A 20,532-nucleotide genomic window follows, 5' to 3' on the forward strand; every position below is an offset into this window, starting at 1 on the left:
AATACTCAAACATCTCTAGCATATCAAGGTCTAAATGGACACCCTGGGAAGGGCCACTGAAATGCTCACAGCCACAGCAAACAACAGGATGAATAGGCCAGTGAAGTTGATCAACCGAGATTCTGCTCCCGGCGCTGCATCGATCTGCACAAATCCCGTCTCCGCCGTGCACACTGTCAATAGAAAGATTGCTAGCCCGGCAGAAACATGCAATGGGAGCAGCAATATTCTCGTCGGTTCCGACGCTTTCAGAAACCAGAAGTTCACGAACCCGAACAGCCACTGCAAGCAAACGAGAACGAGAGACTTCTTCCTTGTTACTAATCTCGAACGAGAGAGAGATGAGATGCAATGGAGGAAGGAAGAAGAACCTGCAAGCCGAATAAGCAGATGGTGCACATGCCCAACCAGGAATGCAAGCTTAACATGTCGGGCATGGTGTTGGCGCTGTGGTACTTGAAGGCAGCATAGATGCCAAGGATTCCGAGGCACAGTGCAACTAGTTGAAGCATCAGGTGGACAGACTTCTGTGTTTCCTTCCGAGCTGGGATTGTCTTGTAAGCCATGATACCTGCTCATGACACATTGCCATGTCTTAAGTAATCAATCATATAGGCATTATACGTCCATTACTGACAAGATAATGTACCTTCTCCGATCACCAGAATGAACCCCATACACATCACAAGAGGATGCACCTGTCAGAATCACCCAACGAACGAATCAAAACGAGGAAGAGGGGTTATCAGGTGCTCATACGATGTGCAACAAAGTAGGGGAACCCTGTACATTGAAGATGAGATTGGGGTCATCGGAGTGCAGCCTGGCGGCGCCGCCTCGGAAGTGCAGAACCCACGCGAGCACGAGGACGAACACCGTGAGGGCGAGCACATGGGCGACTTTGGTGACATGGGCGGCGACCAGGAACGCAGGCTTCACCGTGTTGGGCATGGCGTCGAGGGGGGCGTTCGTTGCATGGACTGCGTCGGCGATGACGAAGCTCCGCCCTCCTCATTTTTATAGCTTAATAGGGATGGGAATCTCTTGCTTGCTGCTGTGGTGGCATTGCTAGTTGGGTTTGGTATAGAATGAACACTTTTGTCTTGGGTGGGGAGAGAAGGAACACAAGCAACGCATCTGTCACCTCTGTTGTGGAATTAGTATGCTTGAATCCTTCGTCAAATCGCTATATATTGTTCGTAAAGGTTGAGTCCAATTCAATCCAATGTAAATTTGGTGTGCGTCGATGGGATAATGATACAGATCTTAAGAGTAAAGTTGGTGATGGAGTTTTGGCGTCCGGCTCCGAGACGGCGTATCGTTACGTTAGATCCCCTATAATACGACATAGAGGAGGGCTGACATTAATTACGAACATGTCTCAAACGTGTCCCCTGCTCTATCTAACTTTCTTATCTTATTTTAGATTCTCTTTAATGCAATGTCTCATACAATACATGTAATAATATTGACATATGCGTTACTTCAAAATTATGACAAATTATTCATACGAATTCGAATGAGTCGGATTTTTCATGGAGTGGATGAATAGGACGACACCAGAATAAATCATATTATGTTGACCTAAATTTCGTTATTTAGTTTCAATAAATCGAGGCCGGATGGCTGCAGAGCTTGGTCCTCCTATAGTGAAATCCTGGCCATTGATTTGAGATCATCGTGTCTCGATCAATCTGATCTGGTTGTGATAATGCAGAGCTTGATCATCCTATAGTGAAATCCTGCCCATTGATTTGAGATCATCCAGTCTTGATCAACTTGATCTGGCTGTGATAATTACGCCACGTAACGTGACGGGGCTCATTCAGTGGAGGCCGACGAACAGCGCGCCGAACGCCCAAAAATGGCAACCGTCACGTTGATGGCGACGCAGAAAGAATCCATCGGGCAAAAGCCCGTTCCGTCCGCACAAATCCCTGGGGCCCCACGACCCTTACCCTTGAAGTGCTAATCCCTACCCTTCTTCCGACTTCTCCCCTCTCACTCTCTTTCTCTTTTCTCTCTCTCTCTCTCTCTCATGGCCTATATGCTCATCTCTTCTCTCAAACCCTAGAACTTGGGACTAATCATGGCCGATCCCTCCCCCCGCCGATCCGCCGCGCTCCTCCTCGCGGCGGCGGCCAACGTCCTGCTGCTGCTTCTCCTCGCCAGTGCCGCCCCCCGGGCCACGGCCGACACCGACCCCGGCGACCTCGCCGCAATGCTGGCCGTTGCCAACGCCCTCGGCGCCGACCGGGCCCTCGACTGGTCCCCCTCCGCCGACCCCTGTTCCGACTGGGCCGGCGTCGCCTGTTCCGGAGGCCGTGTCACCACCATCCAGGTCGGTAATCGCAACCTTGCCGGCTCACTCCCCGCCGACGTCCGGAACCTTACCTCCCTTTCACGGTTGGAGCTCCAAAACAACCGCTTATCCGGGCCTCTCCCTTCCCTCGCCGGCCTCTCCTCCCTGCAGAGCCTCCTCCTCCACCACAACCTCTTCTCCTCCATCCCCCCTGACTTCTTCTCTGGTCTCTCCTCCCTCCAATCCGCCTACCTCGACGAGAACCCCTTCGCGCCCTGGTCCCTCCCCGCCACCCTCAGCGATGCCACCGCCCTCGTCAACTTCTCCGCCAACGCCGCCAACGTCTCCGGCCCTCTCCCGGACTTCCTGGCCACCTCCTTTCCCGGCCTCGACCACCTTGGCCTGGCCTTCAACCTGCTCTCCGGTCCCGTTCCGTCGGCCTTCGCGGTCGCTCCCTTCCGATCGCTCTGGCTGAACAACCAGCGGGGCCGCAGCCGCATCTCCGGCGGGATCGACTTCGTCGAGAACATGACCGCTCTCGAGGAGCTCTGGCTGCACTCCAACGAATTCTCTGGGCCGCTCCCGGACTTCTCCGGCCACACTAGCTTGCGCGATCTCCAGCTCCGGGATAACCAGCTCACCGGCGTCGTGCCCTACTCCTTGACCGAGCTCAAGTCGCTCTCCAAGGTCACGCTCACCAATAACCTGCTTCAGGGTCCGGTGCCGATCTTCCCGGATTCGGCGACAGTAGACCTTGTCCCTCAAAGCGAGAGTTTTTGTCTGAACACGGCAGGGGAGTGTGACCACCGAGTCACTATCTTGCTATCCATCGCCAAAAGTTTCCGCTACCCAAGTGGGTTCGCCGAAAACTGGAAAGGAAACAACCCGTGCGGGTGGCTGGGGATCAGCTGCGACGCTGGTGGCAACATCACTGTGATTAATTTCTCAAGGATGGACCTCAATGGGACAATCTCGCCGGATTTCAGTTTGTTCACCACATTGCAGAGGATGATGCTTTCAAATAATAACCTCACCGGGACGATCCCGTCCACGCTTACCAATTTGACATCGCTGAAGGAATTGGACGTCTCCAACAACTCTCTACGGGGTCAAGTTCCAAGCTTTAGCCAGAATGTATTACTGAAGACTGATGGGAATGTCAATATGGGGAAGCCTGCCATTGCTCCGCCAGGTTCTGACTCTGATTCTGCTCATAATGGTAGTGATTCAAATCCAGCAGGTTCTGTTGATGGGAGCAGCGGCAGCAGTGGGAAGTCTTCTTCTGGTTCCATAAGTGTTATTGTGGGTTTAGTGGTCGCAGGGGTCTTCGGTGTCAGCCTTGCTGGACTATTGGGTTTCTGCTATTACAAGAGAAAGTTGCAGAATTCTGGTAGGGTTCAGAGTCCGAACACTACAGTGATACACCCACGGCTTTCGGGGTCCGACCAGGATATGGTGAAGATCACGGTCGTGGGTTCAAGCATGAATGGTGGCATGACCGCTAGCGAATCTTACAGTCGAACAAGTAGTGGCCCAAGTGATGTTCATGTAATTGATGCAGGGAATATGGTGATCTCTATTCAAGTTCTTAGGAATGTGACCAACAATTTTAGCGAAGAGAACATTCTGGGGCGTGGTGGTTTTGGTACAGTCTACAAGGGTGAGCTCCACGATGGCACAAAGATTGCAGTCAAGAGGATGGAGGCAGGCATCATGGGAACAAAGGGCCTGAATGAATTCAAATCTGAGATTGCAGTGCTTACCAAGGTCAGGCATCGGAATTTGGTCTCCCTTTTGGGTTATTGCTTAGATGGGAACGAGAGGCTCTTGGTCTACGAGTACATGCCTCAGGGGACACTGAGTCACCATCTTCTAGACTGGAAGGAGGAAGGATTGAAGCCTTTGGAATGGAAGAAAAGGCTAAGCATAGCACTGGATGTGGCGAGGGGTGTGGAATATCTACACAATTTGGCACATCAGAGCTTCATCCACAGGGATCTCAAACCTTCTAACATCCTCCTTGGGGATGACATGAAAGCTAAAGTTGCAGATTTTGGTCTTGTCCGACTTGTACCAGATGGAAAAGGTTGTTCTGTTGAAACAAGGCTAGCTGGTACCTTTGGTTATCTTGCTCCAGAGTATGCTGGTAATTCTCAAAACTATCACTTAGCTGCTATACTGCATCATGCAACTAAGATACACATGTGATTAATTATGCAATCTGTTTGATACAACCCTCTAAGCTCTTAAAAGGACTTCTTATAGTCCTACCTACAACCCTCAGGTCCTGATTCAGTAGTTCAATGTCCTGAAATATCTCATCAATGTTTTAGTGCTAACTCCTAATACTAAAGACTTACAGTCTCTGTTTGTTTATTTATATTGATCTAGGCACCTGTATACTTGCAGGCATTAGTTGACACTGTATGAATGTCCTGAATAATGTAGCAAATTGGTCACTTATCCAAATTATGTAGTTTTACAAAAACATGGTTAAGAAAGAAATGCTTCTTTGGGATAAAGAGATAGTTCTATTAAATTCTGATGGTAGCAAAATTTGAACGTGATTATAGATTATTAAGAAATATGGCAATATATAATAAGCATCTTGTAGTAAGCTGGAACACATAAGATGACTTTGACGTTATTGTTATCATTTAACTTATTGTTGACTGCATGTCTAACTTGCATAGTGTACTGAAATTCTTGAATTTGTTTGCACTGGTTGATGATGAATTAGTTCTCTCTTTGATTTTGCGATTAAACTTGTCTTTGCTACTGTATTTGAATCAGATGCTGTCTTTGATACTTTTGAGACGCAAGGTTTGAGGGGAAATATAGGAATCATTTTCACTGAAAGATATTTATAAATTTTACAAACAAAAAAAGAGAATAGTGCAAGACTAGAGAATCATTTTCCATGTGATGATGGTCTTGGCAACAGATGCACATTATGGATGAACAATCCACAGTTTAATATATTTGTTTGACATATGGGTCATATGCAAATGGTACTTTCTTACTATAAGTAACATTTAAGGGGCTCTCGATGATCAAAGAAGAGAAATAGAGGGAGATTTGTATTTCTGGAGTTTTACTTTTACCATCAATTCAATTACAACAATTAGATTGGTTTTATTAGCAAATCGTCTGATCTTTCATGAGGTTTACGATTACGTCTAGCCTGTCTCGATCGGGATTGGTTAGTTTTTGAAATGCATAATTGAATGTTTGTTTTGTTGTTGTAATCTTTTAATTTTTTGTCAATTATCTTTCTATTAACTACAATTTTCCATTCAAAGATTCACAAGCTCATCAACATAAGAAGCTTTGTGACATGCTGAAGCATCTATCAATTATCTGTAAATTTTTGCAGTTACTGGTCGAGTCACCACAAAGGCTGATGTGTTTAGCTTTGGAGTGATACTGATGGAGCTGATCACTGGTCGGAAAGCGCTCGATGAGAGCGAACCAGAGGAGTCTGTGCACTTGGTAACATGGTTCCGGAGGATGCAGCTCAACAAGGACACATTGCCCAAGGCCATAGACCCAATGATTGATCTCGACGAGGAGACCTTTGCAAGCATCAGCACTGTCGCAGAGCTTGCCGGTCACTGCTGCGCCAGAGAACTATACCGAAGGCCCGATATGGGTCATGCAGTCAATGTGCTGTCCTCGCTCGCCGAGCTGTGGAAGCCTTCTGATCCTGATTTAGAGGATAGCTACGGTATCGACCTCGATATGTCACTTCCTCAAGCACTGAAGAAATGGCAGGCATTCGATGACAGCAGCCACTTCGACGGAGCCACATCGTCTTTCCTCGCGAGCGTAGACAACACCCAGACCAGCATACCAACGAGACCGCCAGGCTTTGCAGATTCCTTTACCTCTGCTGATGGAAGATGAATTGAGAACGATGCAGTTCTCATCTGTGATTATTCATGTTTATGGTTTGGCTTTGCTTTTGCTTCTTGCTTTCCGTCCGTTTCTTTTGATTTGCCACTATCTGTAGTTGATTCTCTCAGACATTTCTCCGATCACTTCCTGTGCTAGTTCTGCATCAGAATTGCAACTTGCTAAATCACTTGCCTTCTTTCTTCTATCCATCGCATATTGTCTACAGGAAACACCATTGCAGATGTTAACAGCTGCCTCTTCAGGATTCAGAGGAATGAACAGTAAGACACGCGGCAGCGCACTCCACCGAAGATGCACTGCATCACGCGACGCTGCCGTGGTGGAGGCGGCGCTGAACGCGGAGGCAGGCCAAAAGGCAAAGGCATGAACGAGTAGTAACAGCGACAATAGGAAAGAAGGCAAGCGAAGACTGTTGAAATCGTTAAAACTGTAGTCTGTAATTGCTTATCAAATGGCACCATTGTGATGCATCAGTGCCTCGTCGTCTCCACGAAACTGCTTCCATCCATGTTTGAAGTCGGCGATAGGTAGCAGTTACCAACATGGTGGTCTTCTTCTTAATTATGTATAGCTTATCTATCACACTTCCGATCAGAATTGGTGGGATCATATTCGTGCGGAACCAATATAGTTTATCTTTTATTTAAATAAATTTGATTAGTTTAGAAATTCTTTTCCTACATTAAAATTTTATTCAACAAAGAAAAAAATATTAAAAAGATTTTAAAAAAAATCTTTATTTTTGATCGAAATTATAAATCCTGAGTGAAATTTTATTTTTTATAAAAATAAAAGTTTATAATATAAAAAAAGAGATTATTTTTTTAAAGTCAAATCAAAATTATTATTTTCGATCAAAATATGAGTGACGTGAGACCACAAATTTATTTCGCGTGAGTGGTGCGAAACATAATCATCTTAAATGAGTTTGATTGTTATTTATTTATTATCTTTTTCTTCTACTTTTCTATCATCAAACAAACACTATTGTGCTGCTCGTCCTGCATCAACTTTTGCTTCGGACATCATTTGCCATCATCAACTGCTCATATGTCGTAGAGAAGAACCACAGCCAGAGAGACGGGCATCAAAAGAAGTCTCACGAGTGTGTGACACTGGACCCAACTCATTCTCTATACTCGATGAATCGACAAAGAATGCACTACAGATGTAAGAACAGAGAGTACACTCTTGGCATGGCCGATGTGCCATGAAATGTGGACTAGTACGTACTGAAAACGCAGCAAACAGATGGGGCGGTGGGGGAATCCCAATTGAAAACTCCACCGCCCATGTGAAGTGATGATGGAGAAATAGGAGAGGATGGCCTCCTCACATCAATGACTCTGTTCTATGGACGCTCTCTACTGGGTTTTGAGTTGGATGAGGAGCAAACCAGCTAAGCAAGGAGTGTTGGCCAAGTCTCGTCGTCTAGGTTGGAAACAGATGTATGCATCGAGAAGCACTGCAAATTTCCATGCAATCTCTGCTGACGAGTTCCAGCATTCAAACACCTGCGTGCAACAAGTCTACCATCTTGCATGGATGGGCTGGATCTGTCAGTGGGTTCTTAGACGATTGGAAGTGTCTGCATAGACATTTTGACCATTTAAAGCAGACTATTTCATAGAAAAATAGCTTCTGGATGACATGAGTGTCGTGAAATAAATGGCTTCATCTCCCAGCTGAGCTTCCAGATGCTTGGGAGTTGACTAAGTCAGGTTCTGGGGAGATTGCAGACGAGCACAAACAGGGATAGATTTGGGGATCGGAAGCGCCATATATTTCTTAGTGAAGGAACTGAGATTTTCCTGCTCTCGACGGTATCCTTCTTCACGCACTTTTTGTAGTTCATTCTTCCAGAATTTGAACTTCGCATTCTCCATCTGAATTAGGCTTGTAACGTATGGATTTCCACCACTGCAACAGGGAATTTTTCTTTAAATTATTATCTTAATATAAGAATTTTTTTTATGAGAACAGAACTGTGTTAATTGTTGAAGGTGATCTTAATTTGGCTCCGCTTTCTTTATACGAAAGAAAATACCTTTCGTATGCCTCGGTGCGCAGTTGTTGTCTGCATACCACCTACTACTGTTTACAATGACGATAGTACTGATATCATCGTTCGGCGACCTCTCCAGTCGTAGTGTGGTGTTGTGCCATTGTATTCACGCGCGATTGTGTGCATGCACTGCCTGACAACTCCCACGATTGCCACAATGCAACTGTGCACATGCTTTGACCTAACGCAACCATGGCCTTCGGTATCCACTTGACGCTAACCATGGTTAGTAGATGCTGCCACAGTGACATTACTGCAACTGTTATAGCCACTGCCAATAGTAACGACTGCAGTTGCCACACGTAATAGCATCGCTCTAGTCACCATAGTCGCCGATGCTACTAAAGGTCATTGCACGCCATGATACTTCCGTTACGTTATGCAGTCGTTGCTCACGATTAGGCTAGTGACCATTAAAGGCGATCGGCCTCAACAATATTATCATTCAAATGTGGACCATCGTTCAAACACAAAGAAAGTGATCGTTTAAGTATCATAAATAAAAATCGAATAACATATTTTCGTAAGCAAAGAGTACTAATAAATAGATCTCAGATATTTAATTTTTAAAAACATGACTTTGATACTAATTATAAGTATAAAAATTATGATTATGATACTATTATGTAAAAAATTAATATCAGAAATTAAAATCAAATAACGATAGATCAGATTTACGATGTATAATTTTCGATATCATTCAAAAATTCTTTATCTAAATTATAAGTGTACCATCATCGAATCCGAAAGTCACATTGATGTCGATCTGTAAAGAGAATTAACTCGCCTTATTTTTTTCTTTCGGTTCTGGATCATTATAAAAAATGGATTAGAGACTATGGGAGATTAAGAATATATATAATCTCAATTATTGATGTATCATCTCTAAAGTTCCTATTTTTTTATAGACAAAACCAGAAGGTCTAAGATAATAATTAAGAAAATTCCTTCCATCATCTTCTAAAATATTCTATTATAATTGAACTTTGATCGATAATAATCTAACATCAGAATATCTGAATTATAATTCATACTAAACTCAGTTAGCCGGAGCCTCTCAAATCCTTCAATTCCACAAGTAAAATCACAGTTTTTGATTCTTTGCAACATGCCTCACTGATACCAAAAGAAAGGTGTGATGATTTAAAAGCATGCATGAAGACTCCATTTCAAGTATTTCTGCATTAGCCCTTCTGCTCAACAAAGTTTTCTCCGATACAGTCTGAAGCCAATGAGATCACCACTATATTAAATTATAATTCTTGAGTTGAGGTCAGTCTTCTCGTCTTTAAATCTTGGAAAGTTAGTCTTAGAAGTATCACCGGCACCATTTTGTAGGAGCGTTTGCGATCTCATCAAGCCAATAGATGCCCTAGTCAAGCTGTCAAATCTTATATCCTCTTCTTCTACTTAGAATTCAAGAGTTCTAGATGGAACGTTTATCTGCAGAAAGAAACTTGACTGTGACAGGTAGCCGCTGTCCCTGCTTGCTATGTTCTTCAAATTCAACTAGAGTACTCAAATCTGCAATCAAGTCAGAACAATCACATGTTTCTCTTTCTTTTTTAAGCTAGTGCAAAGAAAAGGAAGAACAAGTTTCCTATCATTCTGCAAGTAAGTTCCAAGCATGCCTGAACTCATCTCTGATTCTCTTACCCCGCGAACGATTCAGAGTTCTGGATTGAACAGTTATCTGCAGAAGAAATCTGATTGTGACGTACAGCTGCTGTCACTGCTTGATTGTGACATCTTATATGTCAAATTAGCTATTATATATGCTGCAAATCATATCACAACACACTGCAAATAAGCTCCAAGGAATGCCTAACTCATTTCTGATTCTTCTATCGCTTACATGCAATTCAGAGTTCCAGATGAAATAGTTACCTGTGGAAGAAATTTGACTGCGACATATAGCTCCTGTCGCTGCTTTCTATGCTCTACAAGTTCAACTACAGAACTCGAATCTGCAATTATAATCAGATTACTTATTTTCCTATGAGAACAAGTTTCATATCATTCTGCAAGAAAGCTCCAAAGATGCCTAAAGTAAAGTCATTTCTGATTCTCTTTATCACACTTGCTACATCATCCAATTACTCAATTTCCTTTTCCCTCGTTTCTGATTCCTCTGTACACATTCTGTTATCATTAGCTTCAAGTTCAAACTCCTGTAGAACATAAAACTTTTGGATTTGGGAATTTACATCACATACAAATCGTACAGAACCGAACCTGCCGGTTTTGCAGTGTTGAAGTGGTTGGTACAATTGCAATGCCCATCAATAGTTTGGTCTCAGTTAACCAAAGAGACCATTTGATATTGATCCATCTTTTCTTATTGCCTACTTTTGACCTGTAAAAAGAGTACCGTTACCTATAACTTTGGTTGAATTAAACAGCAAGATTGTGACCGAGAACCATTTGATATAGTACACATATTGACTGCTTACTAATCAACAAAGCTCACTGAAAGAAAGATAAAGCCTTCTAGTGGACCAGAGGTTGTAGTTGGACGGTTTTCCATCCTTATTTTGATATCCAATTGGGTAGAACGGCGAGACAAGAAATATTCTTAACTCATTATAAAATATTATATTAAACACGGTAATCGATGTCTATTTGTTAAAATTACTCTACCTTGTCCGCTACTCACTATAAAGGGATCATGTCGAGAAGCCCATCCAACCTTGGTTTTCATGCAATTGACTATGGAGCGCACACCCAAGTTGTGGACGAGTGTTCGAGCTATCGTACCGACCATTTTAGACTTCTTGCGCCCATAGGTAAGTCTGAATTGAGTCGAATTGATCCGGCCATCATTGACATTTTCCCTATCAGTATCTCAAGTTACATAAGTCAAACAGTAATCAAGACAAAGCAAAAAAGTGAAAATTTGGTTTGCTTTGGTTCAACAGTACCTTGCTCTGTTTCATCATCATCATCATCATCTTCTTCTTCTTCTTGTGGTCCTTCATCATTTTTGACCACCAAGTAAAGAAGCGCAAAGAGCCAAAAGCTTTTCTCACTTGGAACGGCAGATGAAGCATTACTCGGAACTGAAAACCTAAGACTTATGACAGATATCAGCAGCAGATGTTGAAGGAAGCCAGTCAATGTACTGCGGCCAAAACTTAGGCAACTGTTGTCACCGCAGGATTCTCCGATTTGCGTTGAAGAAGCTGAAACAAAAGGTTGAGCTACGTTGTTTTTACAGCTATCTTTTACGCCACCCTTTTCTTTTTGTTACTGCAAGAAGACTCGATCGAGCCGGTGGTCAATCGAGTCGCACTCTCCCATTTAGTTTATTGTCTCGTTCAATCCATCAGGTAATCGCACAAATTTGGTCGCTCTCTCTCTCTCTCTCTCTCACCGTTTCCTCTCCGCGGGTTAAACATTCAAACTTCAACGGTCAACGTTCAAAGACAACGCTTTGCGCTTTGAACAATTCGCTCCTTCGTCTTAGCGAGATGGATTTATATAGACTCATCCATTGCCTTCCCGTCCTTCGACCTCTTCCATTGCGAATCTTTCAGCCTCGCACAAAATCCAATACACCAAGTTGTGTTCATGGCCTTGCCATGGAGAAGCCGTAAATCAGGCCAGAAGACCAAGCCAGAAAAGAGCGTTTCTCGCACGGAGATCTCGATCCCGATGCACTTCTTGTGCCCGATATCGTTGGAGCTGATGAAGGACCCGGTGACGGCGTCCACGGGGATCACCTACGACCGGCAGAGCATCGAGACGTGGCTGGGGCTGGGGAACACGACGTGCCCGGTCACGAACCGGGAGATGGAGAACGAGGAGCTCATCCCGAACCATTCGATCCGGAAGGTGATACAGAATTGGTGCGTCGCCAACCGGTCCCTGGGAGTCGAGAGGATCCCCACACCTAAGATTCCCGTGACCGGATCCCAGGTGGCGGACATGATGTCGGAGATCGGTGAGGCCACCCGGCGTGGCGACCCTGCTCGGTGCGAGCAGTTGGTGGTGAAGGTCAAGAACTTGGCGAGCGAAAGCGAGCGGAACAGAAGGTGCTTCGCGTCGAATGGCACGAACGGAGTTCTGGCCGCCACCTTTAACGCATTTGCCGGTGCATCTTCCGAGTCGCCGGCGGCAGAGATTTTGGAGGAAGCCTTGGAGGCATTGGCGACGCTGTTACCGCTGGGCGAGGAAGCTGCTTCCCGCATCGGATCGCCCGAGTCCCTGAATCGCCTCGTGTCGATCTTGCAGCATGGAAGCTGGGCTGCAAGGCTCAATGCGGCTTTGGTGGTGAAGGAGCTTCTTGCATCCAACGGAGCGGGAGCAGATGTCATCGCCGGGACCAAGGGGCTGGTGGAGGCGTTGGCCAAGCTCGTCGAAGAGCCCATATCCCCTCAGGCAGCGAAGGCTTCTCTCGTCTCCATCTTCTATATGATTAACCGCGACGAGAGGGCCGCGTCAAGAGTAGTCGATCTGGGGCTGGTGCCTGTGCTCATAGAGGTCCTTGTCGGCCCCGAGAAGAGCATGTGCGAGAAAGCACTGGCCGTGCTCGACGTGCTGCTGGGCTGCGGGAGCGGCAGGGAGAAGGCCTACGGCCACGCGCTCACGATGCCGGTGCTGGCGAAGAAGATGTTCCGCGTGTCGGACATGGCCACGGAGTTGGTCGTCTCGGCGCTGTGGAAGCTGTGCAGGGACGACGAAGTGGGGGGAGAAGGGAGAGGGAGATGCTTGCAGGATGCCCTACAAGCCGGGGCCTTTCAGAAACTCCTACTTCTACTGCAGGTTGGGTGCGGTGAGGCGACCAAAGAGAGAGCTACCAATCTTCTCAAACTATTGAATGGTTGCAGGGGAAGGGAAGAATGTGTCGACACCATGGATTTCAAGGGACTTAGAAAGCCTTTTTGAGTACCAAATGGTCGATAGGTATAGAGGAAAGATCATAACAAAGAGAGCTTTTCTCGTCGTACTTTGTTTCGGTCGGGGGTGTGATTCAGATATATGTACAAAAACACAGAAGAGTGCTCCTGGTTTGAGGTACACATACCACCTGTTACATGTCAAGAAAAGAGAAGAGTGTTTGGTTGTCTTGCTTCTTTTCTTCTGTGCTTGCAAATTCTAGCTGAGATTTCAATAGCGTCTGCATATGTTTGATAGCAATCCCAGTACATACAACTCAATTATTTTGGTTCTTCTCTCATATACAGATAGATATATGCTCAGCTTAACATTCACCATATGAGACAGAAGAACATTCATCATGATGAGAACCATAGAGGTCAAACTTAATTAAGCATTCAAAATTATCTTAATACCCAAGCTCATGACACGCATTGCATTATCTTCATCGTCACTTCACCATTGTACTCCTAAGAAAGTGGATCCAAAAGGTTTGTAGATGAGAAGCCTTCTACACTCACAACTCACGCTTCTCATCCATCCAAAACCAACAAGGGATCGGACAACGACGTGTCCGTGATAAATGCCCTCCGACCAGTATTCCACGTTGATCATGGACTCTCTCTCACTCTCTCTCTCTCTCTTCCCTTTTTCCATGCGTGCGAGTTGGACTTGACCACATTTTAAATCAACCCGCGGTCGTCGCTACTGATTTGAACAGACCGGTGGAAAAATTGCTGGTGATCGATAATAACGAGCCAGCATCATGTGGTGTGTTGATGGCGGAACTCTGAGGCCACGCATGGCTGAGATTTGATACTTCTCTTGAAGGTCTTCGATGTCAAATCTGTCCTCGCCTAGTCATGTCCTCCCCTCCCATAGCCCATAGCCCATTGATTGTAAGAGTAATATCAGCTCCAAGTGTTTGCCCTTGGAACCAGTCTGCAGACATCTGATGGCGATGCAAGCACCAGCAGCCAAACATCTCCATCAGAGCGGGAAAAAGAGGAGCAGGAATCAAGATTGAATACGGTCGACAGAAGAGTGAAGAGATATTGGCACCAAAATGGAACATACCTTATTTGCCAATCATCATCGGCCATCTGCAGATAATTCAACAACCTTGTGCGGTCAGATGTTTGTTCATGGATGGCCTGCACAAGCTACGAGTTTATGTGCCCATTGGCCCAGTAACTTCAGCAGAATGAACCCCAAACATTATCATAACATCAACCACCCTTAATGCAAGACTGCTCAGGCGACAACAATAGCTCCAAGAGACGCCATAAAATTTTTTGGAGGAATACGGAGTAAAATAGCAATAATAATTAGAAGAAAAATCCATTGTGTATTGTCTTTTTGGGAAACAAGGATGCCAGAAGACAATAACTTGCAACACATCTTTTGAACAATAATATACAAATCAAAGACAGAAGACTTAAATATTTGTTTGCTACTTCACATGCTAGAACCAGAAGCAACTACTCAAATTTTGCCAGCACCTTTATATGCCTGCACATATCAGATTAAACTAACATGGTATTTAACAGGGTCCATGATATATCTGGTGTTTGCATGTCAGCCAATATGGTCAGATAACATACTAGGGTTGCCCCACACAAATGAACAATTTGGGCCCCTCATGCATCCATGTCATTCCACATAAGAACCACTGTCCAAAATGGTATGCTCTAGTTTGCAAATATTAAAATGACCAAGTTTTGGACTATCAATAATTTAGATGCAACAATGTAAAAGATTCCAAACCAGAACAACACATAAGCATGATTAATGTATACCCAAAAGCTTAAAATCCCCAAGCAGCATAGAAATTTAAGAACAAAGAGGCTCAATTTGTCTGCTACAGGCAATAACTTACCTATCAGTTTCTATTGATTTTTCAGATGCTCCTCAACTCCTTGCAATTCCTTGATCTTTTTGTGATATTTGCAAATGTGGTTAATGCACCTGACACTCAATAGAAGCAAAATTATCCGTCATATCGAACTCATAAAGCTGTATGTGCACCACCAAGCGGAACACTTGTATGGCTTGGAAGAAATGCCACCATGATATCAGGATAATATTAACAACACGTTACAGGATAAACAAAACATGTGAAATTTACCATTAATTATTAGAAATATATCATTCATTTTGAAAAATTACGCCCAGATTCTTGACATATATCTGTCATGTTAGCATCCATTTAGAATATTCAAGTTAACTGCTTCACTAACATCAGTTTGTTTTAAGCAAGGTAGGCAATACCGAATAATACCGTCCGGTATGGGCGGTACGTACCGGTCCAACGGTATACCAGTATGCAGACCGTTCGTTACCGGGCGGAACGAATAATAATAATAAAATAAAATTATATATATATATATATATATATTTATTTATTTATTTAAATAAACGAGACGACGTCGACTTATATATATATATATATATATATATATATATATATATATATATATATATATATATATATATATATATCGTTCCGTACCGTACCGTACCGAGCAAACGTTGAAACGTCGGTACGGTATGATATTTCGAACCTTGATTTTAAGTTCTAAAGAATAATATAAAACATTAAGTTACCTAAAATGCTCTTGACATATTATAATGAGTTTTTAAAGGGTAACTTTCATCAACAGTAATTCCAATTCACAGTCAATTGACATAAATTAGCTATAACCGCATACACATCACTTTCAAATTTTGCAGAAATATGTATATATACTAAACTGAAATTTAGTAAAACAAATATGAAAATATGCAATTTAATTTTTTTTCCCCCTTATTTTGTCTCCACTAACAGGAGCACAAATAGGTGTATTCGAGTGACACATACCTCATTGCTTGCAGAGTTGATCATGTTACACTAGTCATTTGCTCACCAGCCATTATGCCATGAATACACCTCTCTAAACAAGCTTCTTATGTAAAATGGCCTTCTATCTGCATAGAGTTTACCAAGTCTTCCTCAAATAGAGCTAAGTTACAAGTACTCCTAAAGGGGGAGGAGCAATATAAATACCACAAACTCAGCAAGCAACGGAATGTTTTTGCACTTCCAAGCAAGGTAAAGAAGCAACTAGTAGAATACACAGTGCATCATGTTTAGGAGTTCAAGAATCTACTGAAAAATAAGATAAAGGTCACAAGACTATCTAAGAACTTGATAAATCATGATTGGTGATAGGGAGTACATCGTTAGCCAATAGTCATCGGATACACAACCGTCAAGTGGTGTCCAGGATGAAAATAGAAGACAAGGTCACCCTCCACCCATCTGCCCACATGAGCAAGGATCCAAGATAGACAATTACCGGTTATCTCCCTTTGTTACTTACATGAACAAGATACCAAAGAAAGACTGTTGAAGATAGTTAGAGAGTACCTTCCCGTAAAATATTTTATGAAATATCCTAACCCTTATCAATCGATATAAAAGTTTATTTTAAACATAATGAGAGAAGGCCTTACTTTGACTATCGACGTCCGCACTAGTACCAAAATCTCTTCCAACCTCGGTCTTCAATTGACACCTCGGGAGCTTAAGGTTTTTATCTCGGAGGATATCACTGCCGACTGCCCAGGTCCAGACCGTAAATGATAACTTCCCTCATCAATTGAGAGCAACGGAAATCACACTTGCCACATGTGATCGATGATATCTTCGAATTGGGAACCTAAATCATCCCCATGCTGCTCCTCGAAACCGCCTTTTTGCACTCCTGGAACTGCGAACAAATTCAACCAAGAAAGCAACAGGAGGTCGAATCTTTCCACGCCATTCGAACCGTAGCTACGACGTACTTGAACTGCGGCGATTGGAGCGAAATGTCAAGAGGACGAAAGAGACCGCGGGCTAGGGTTTCATCTCGGAGGCAGGCTTCCCACCAAAGATTAGGCGAGGTATAGGACAAGAGAGAAGAGAGGATGACGGCGGCGAACCGAGAAAGGCTCGTGTGGCTTCTCCGGTGCGAAATCGTCGTACATCACGAACACGGTATCGGGCGGGGGACGATGACGAGGGGAAGCGCAAAACCATCGGTGGACCAATAGGTTTCACGGGCTAAGGATCCATTTGTTATTGGGCCTAACTAATGGCCCATTATATATAAATCGGGGTTAATTAAGACCGGGCTAAGGATCCATTTGTACTGAGCTTACTGTTGTTGTCAATTTAATATAGTCAATTCCAAATAATTACAACTTGCTGTTGTTGCCGTACTCGAACGATTGAGACTTCGTGTATGAATATAAAGAAAAATATAAAACAAGGCTGTTGATCACGTTATCTCCTCAAAAAATAATAATGTAGTAACGTGGAATCAGAACTCCGTCAAAACCCATCCAAACGCCATTCGAATCCATTGCTCCACCAAATGATTCAGCAAACCGTTATTTCATTGGGGTTGCACCAACTTTGCTGTCGATTGGTCGACAGCTGATCGTTCCACATACCGCGAGACAATTTAGTCCGCCTTTGAACGATCACAAGGCGGCGGAGAATTCCCTTACCGAGACGTAATCCAATCGAAATGGAAGGAGGACCGACGAAGGGGCCTTCCAGTTGCCGCGACGCCCGGTGAATCTGACCAGCCTCCTGCGATTTTGTCAAAGCCGTCGAATCCGACGGTGGAGTATGCAATGATCGGTAAGGTAATCTCACGGGGGTGACTTGACTCCCCGTCGTTCGTTCGTTCGTTCATGGTCAGTCAGACGTCAAGTCAACGGTCCAACCGCCGTTCGTTCTCCATTCGATTATAATACCATGCCCAAGAGAGCAACCCCATCTCGAGCCCTGAAACCATGGTTCCTCTGCTAGCAGTATTCTCCCTTGTGCTGCTTGTCATCGGCAACCACTCACCGGCGACAGCCGAACGACTCAGCTCCTTCTCCGCTGCCGACTCTCCATGGTTTCCCTCCCAGGACCGCATCCTGGTCTCCCAAAACCAAACCTTTGCAGCCGGCTTCCTCAGTACCCCCTCTTCCTCCGGCCGCTTCATCTTCGCCGTCTGGGTCCAGAAGTCGATCGATCGGACCATCGTTTGGTCCCTCGGCGGAGACATCGTCAACTCGTCTGCTCTGGCCTTCTCGTCCCTCGGTGTTCTCTCCCTTAACGACTCCTCCGGCCGTAACCTCTGGCCAGCCGCCGGTGGAGCCTCTAATTCTTCCCAACTGGTCGTCCATGACGATGGCAGCCTGGTCCTCGGCAATTGGAGTTCCTTTGACTTCCCGACCGATACCATCCTCGCCAACCAGATGGCGCCTTCGAACGGGAATGGGACGACGCTGAGGTCGGGGAACTACCAGCTTGTTGGTGCCAAGTCCCTCGTGTTTAACGGCACCGATAACTACTGGAACGCGTCGGACATCATCCTCAACCTCACATCGGACGGGCAACTGGTCATGGAAAACGGCAAAGGAGTGATTGCAGCCGACAAAGGGGAAATCGTTCTCCGGAGGCTCACGCTCGACCCTGACGGCAATTTTAGGATCTACAGTCTTGATGCAAGCTCGGGAAGGTGGCAGGTGGTCTGGCAAGCGTTGCTGGAGCTCTGCACCATCCATGGCACTTGCGGCACCAACGAGATCTGCATGCCCGACGGCTTCAACGCCACCAAGTGTGTGTGCCCACCAGGCTACCAAAACAGCACACGCAGCAATTCCTGCGAACGGAAGATAAAGCTCTTGTCTCCCAGCAAATTCCTGAGGCTGGACTTCGTGAGCTTCTACCAGGGATCGAACACTGCAGATCTGACGCCGCGTAATCTGGACGACTGCAGATCGACATGCGCGAACAACGCCAGCTGCATCGGCTTCAGCTACAAGTTCGACGGCCGGCAGACCTGCATCAACCATTTCAATCGATTCGCCAACGGGTATTGGTCTCCAGGGAGTGAGATGTCAACGTTCCTTCGGGTGGCAAGGTCCGAAACAGATCAATCCAACTTCACGGTGATGACCTCCTCGATCGACACGGTGTGCCCTGTTCAGATCAGTCTCCCCTTACCGCCTAAAGAGTCGAAGACCACCCTCAGAAACGCGGCCATCATCAGCACCCTGTTCGCGCTGGAGCTCCTGGCCGGAGTCCTATCGTTCTGGGCATTCCTCCGGAAGTATTCCAAGTACAGAGACATGGCCCATACACTGGGGTTGGAGTACATGCCCGGCGGAGGGCCAAAGCGCTTCTCTTACGCAGAACTGAAGGCCGCAACAAATGACTTCTCGAACGTGGTCGGCCATGGCGGATACGGTGTGGTCTACAAGGGGGAACTCCCTGATCGCCGCGTCATCGCCGTCAAACGCCTCAAGAACATCGGCGGCGCGGAAGCAGAATTTTGGGCCGAGGTGACGATCATCGCCAGGATGCATCATCTGAACCTGGTCCGGCTGTGGGGCTTCTGTGCCGAAAAGGAGCAGCGAATGCTCGTCTACGAGTACATTCCCAATGGCTCCCTCGACAAGTACCTCTTCTCCCCATCCACCGGAGTCGACGAAGGCTCGGGCGAGGACAAGATTGACGATCCAAGGAGAGAGTTAGTTCCTCCAAGACCTCTGCTCGATTGGAACATCAGATACAGGATCGCCATGGGGGTCGCTCGCGCCATAGCGTACCTCCACGAGGAGTGCCTCGAGTGGGTACTGCACTGCGACATCAAACCGGAGAACATACTGCTCGAGGACGACTTCTGCCCAAAAGTGTCAGATTTCGGCCTGTCGAAGCTGACGAACAAGAAGGACAAGGTGACCATGTCGCGAATCAGGGGGACGCGAGGCTACCTGGCGCCGGAGTGGGTGATTCAACGGGAGCCGATCACCGCAAAGGCCGACGTCTACAGCTTCGGCGTGGTGCTTCTGGAGATCGTGAGTGGGGTCAGGAGCTCAGAGTTCCAGCGGTCGTCGCTGGAGAGCGAAGACTGGTACATGCCCAAGTGGGCGTTCGAGAAGGTGTATGTGGAGCAGAGGATCGAGGACATCCTCGATCGCCACATCATGGATTCCTATGACAACCGCGCCCACTTCGAGCTGGTGGATCGAATGCTCAAGACAGCCATGTGGTGCTTACAGGACCGAGCGGAGATGAGGCCGTCGATGGGGAAGGTGACCAAGATGCTTGAGGGCACCGTGGAGATCACAGAGCCTGGGAAGCCCACCATCTTCACATGCTAATCACTTCGCAGAGTATTATACTACTTGGAAAGCAAGGCTGTTTGTGTGCATGTCTACGCACGTATTCCAGAAAGCAGACACTGAAAATTTTATGTTGAGATTTAAATTCTAATTTCATCTTAGTTTCTTCTTGTTTTTATAGTTTTAGGTCTATTTGAGAAAAGATTAATTGTATGCC

The 20,532-nt window shown here is 45.5% G+C and overlaps 4 protein-coding genes and 1 long non-coding RNA gene across 7 annotated transcripts; 3 read left to right on the forward strand and 2 right to left on the reverse strand.

Moving 5' to 3' along the window:
* Window positions 1-2: 2 nt before the first annotated feature.
* LOC135595019 (probable ascorbate-specific transmembrane electron transporter 1) lies at window positions 3-1,004 on the reverse strand. The gene is made up of 4 exons (XM_065085524.1): window positions 790-1,004; window positions 650-698; window positions 372-571; window positions 3-282 (listed from the first exon to the last, which is right to left on the reverse strand). Exons 1-4 carry the CDS (start codon window positions 949-951, stop codon window positions 31-33), a joined length of 663 nt encoding a protein of 220 aa, XP_064941596.1. The 5' UTR covers window positions 952-1,004; the 3' UTR covers window positions 3-30.
* Window positions 1,005-2,001: 997 nt separating this feature from the next.
* Window positions 2,002-6,402, forward strand: LOC135595854 (receptor protein kinase TMK1-like). The gene is made up of 2 exons (XM_065087281.1): window positions 2,002-4,448; window positions 5,679-6,402. Exons 1-2 carry the CDS (start codon window positions 2,090-2,092, stop codon window positions 6,206-6,208), a joined length of 2,889 nt encoding a protein of 962 aa, XP_064943353.1. The 5' UTR covers window positions 2,002-2,089; the 3' UTR covers window positions 6,209-6,402.
* Window positions 6,403-11,812: 5,410 nt separating this feature from the next.
* LOC135595020 (U-box domain-containing protein 21-like) lies at window positions 11,813-13,356 on the forward strand. Its single transcript, XM_065085525.1, has one exon. It carries the CDS (start codon window positions 11,856-11,858, stop codon window positions 13,170-13,172), a length of 1,317 nt encoding a protein of 438 aa, XP_064941597.1. The 5' UTR covers window positions 11,813-11,855; the 3' UTR covers window positions 13,173-13,356.
* Window positions 13,357-13,525: 169 nt separating this feature from the next.
* On the reverse strand, window positions 13,526-17,245 carry LOC135595855 (uncharacterized). Of its 3 annotated transcripts, XR_010480689.1 has the most exons (5): window positions 16,659-17,242; window positions 16,024-16,130; window positions 15,043-15,131; window positions 14,241-14,413; window positions 13,526-14,115 (listed from the first exon to the last, which is right to left on the reverse strand). It is a non-coding gene; the product is annotated as an uncharacterized LOC135595855 (long non-coding RNA). The 3 variants fall into 3 exon arrangements; XR_010480690.1 differs by having other exon boundaries at window positions 13,526-14,148; window positions 14,241-15,131; window positions 16,659-17,245; XR_010480688.1 differs by having other exon boundaries at window positions 14,241-15,131; window positions 16,659-17,244.
* Window positions 17,246-17,964: 719 nt separating this feature from the next.
* Window positions 17,965-20,485, forward strand: LOC135595856 (G-type lectin S-receptor-like serine/threonine-protein kinase At1g34300). The gene has a single exon (XM_065087282.1). It carries the CDS (start codon window positions 17,991-17,993, stop codon window positions 20,352-20,354), a length of 2,364 nt encoding a protein of 787 aa, XP_064943354.1. The 5' UTR covers window positions 17,965-17,990; the 3' UTR covers window positions 20,355-20,485.
* Window positions 20,486-20,532: the final 47 nt, after the last annotated feature.

Source organism: Musa acuminata, chromosome BXJ1-10 (assembly GCF_036884655.1).
Source record: "Musa acuminata AAA Group cultivar baxijiao chromosome BXJ1-10, Cavendish_Baxijiao_AAA, whole genome shotgun sequence".
Taxonomy (NCBI): Eukaryota; Viridiplantae; Streptophyta; class Magnoliopsida; order Zingiberales; family Musaceae; genus Musa; species Musa acuminata.

Coding starts and splice junctions, on each gene's coding strand:
- LOC135595020 (XM_065085525.1), top strand. CDS start 11,856: ATGGCCTTGCCATGGAGAAGCCGTAAATCAGGCCAGAAGACCAAGCCA.
- LOC135595019 (XM_065085524.1), bottom strand. CDS start 951: ATGCCCAACACGGTGAAGCCTGCGTTCCTGGTCGCCGCCCATGTCACC. Junction 572..649: donor CATTCTGGTGATCGGAGAAG/GTACATTATCTT, acceptor TGTCATGAGCAG/GTATCATGGCTTACAAGACA. Junction 283..371: donor TCTGCTTATTCGGCTTGCAG/GTTCTTCTTCCT, acceptor GTTTGCTTGCAG/TGGCTGTTCGGGTTCGTGAA.
- LOC135595856 (XM_065087282.1), top strand. CDS start 17,991: ATGGTTCCTCTGCTAGCAGTATTCTCCCTTGTGCTGCTTGTCATCGGC.
- LOC135595854 (XM_065087281.1), top strand. CDS start 2,090: ATGGCCGATCCCTCCCCCCGCCGATCCGCCGCGCTCCTCCTCGCGGCG. Junction 4,449..5,678: donor TCTTGCTCCAGAGTATGCTG/GTAATTCTCAAA, acceptor AAATTTTTGCAG/TTACTGGTCGAGTCACCACA.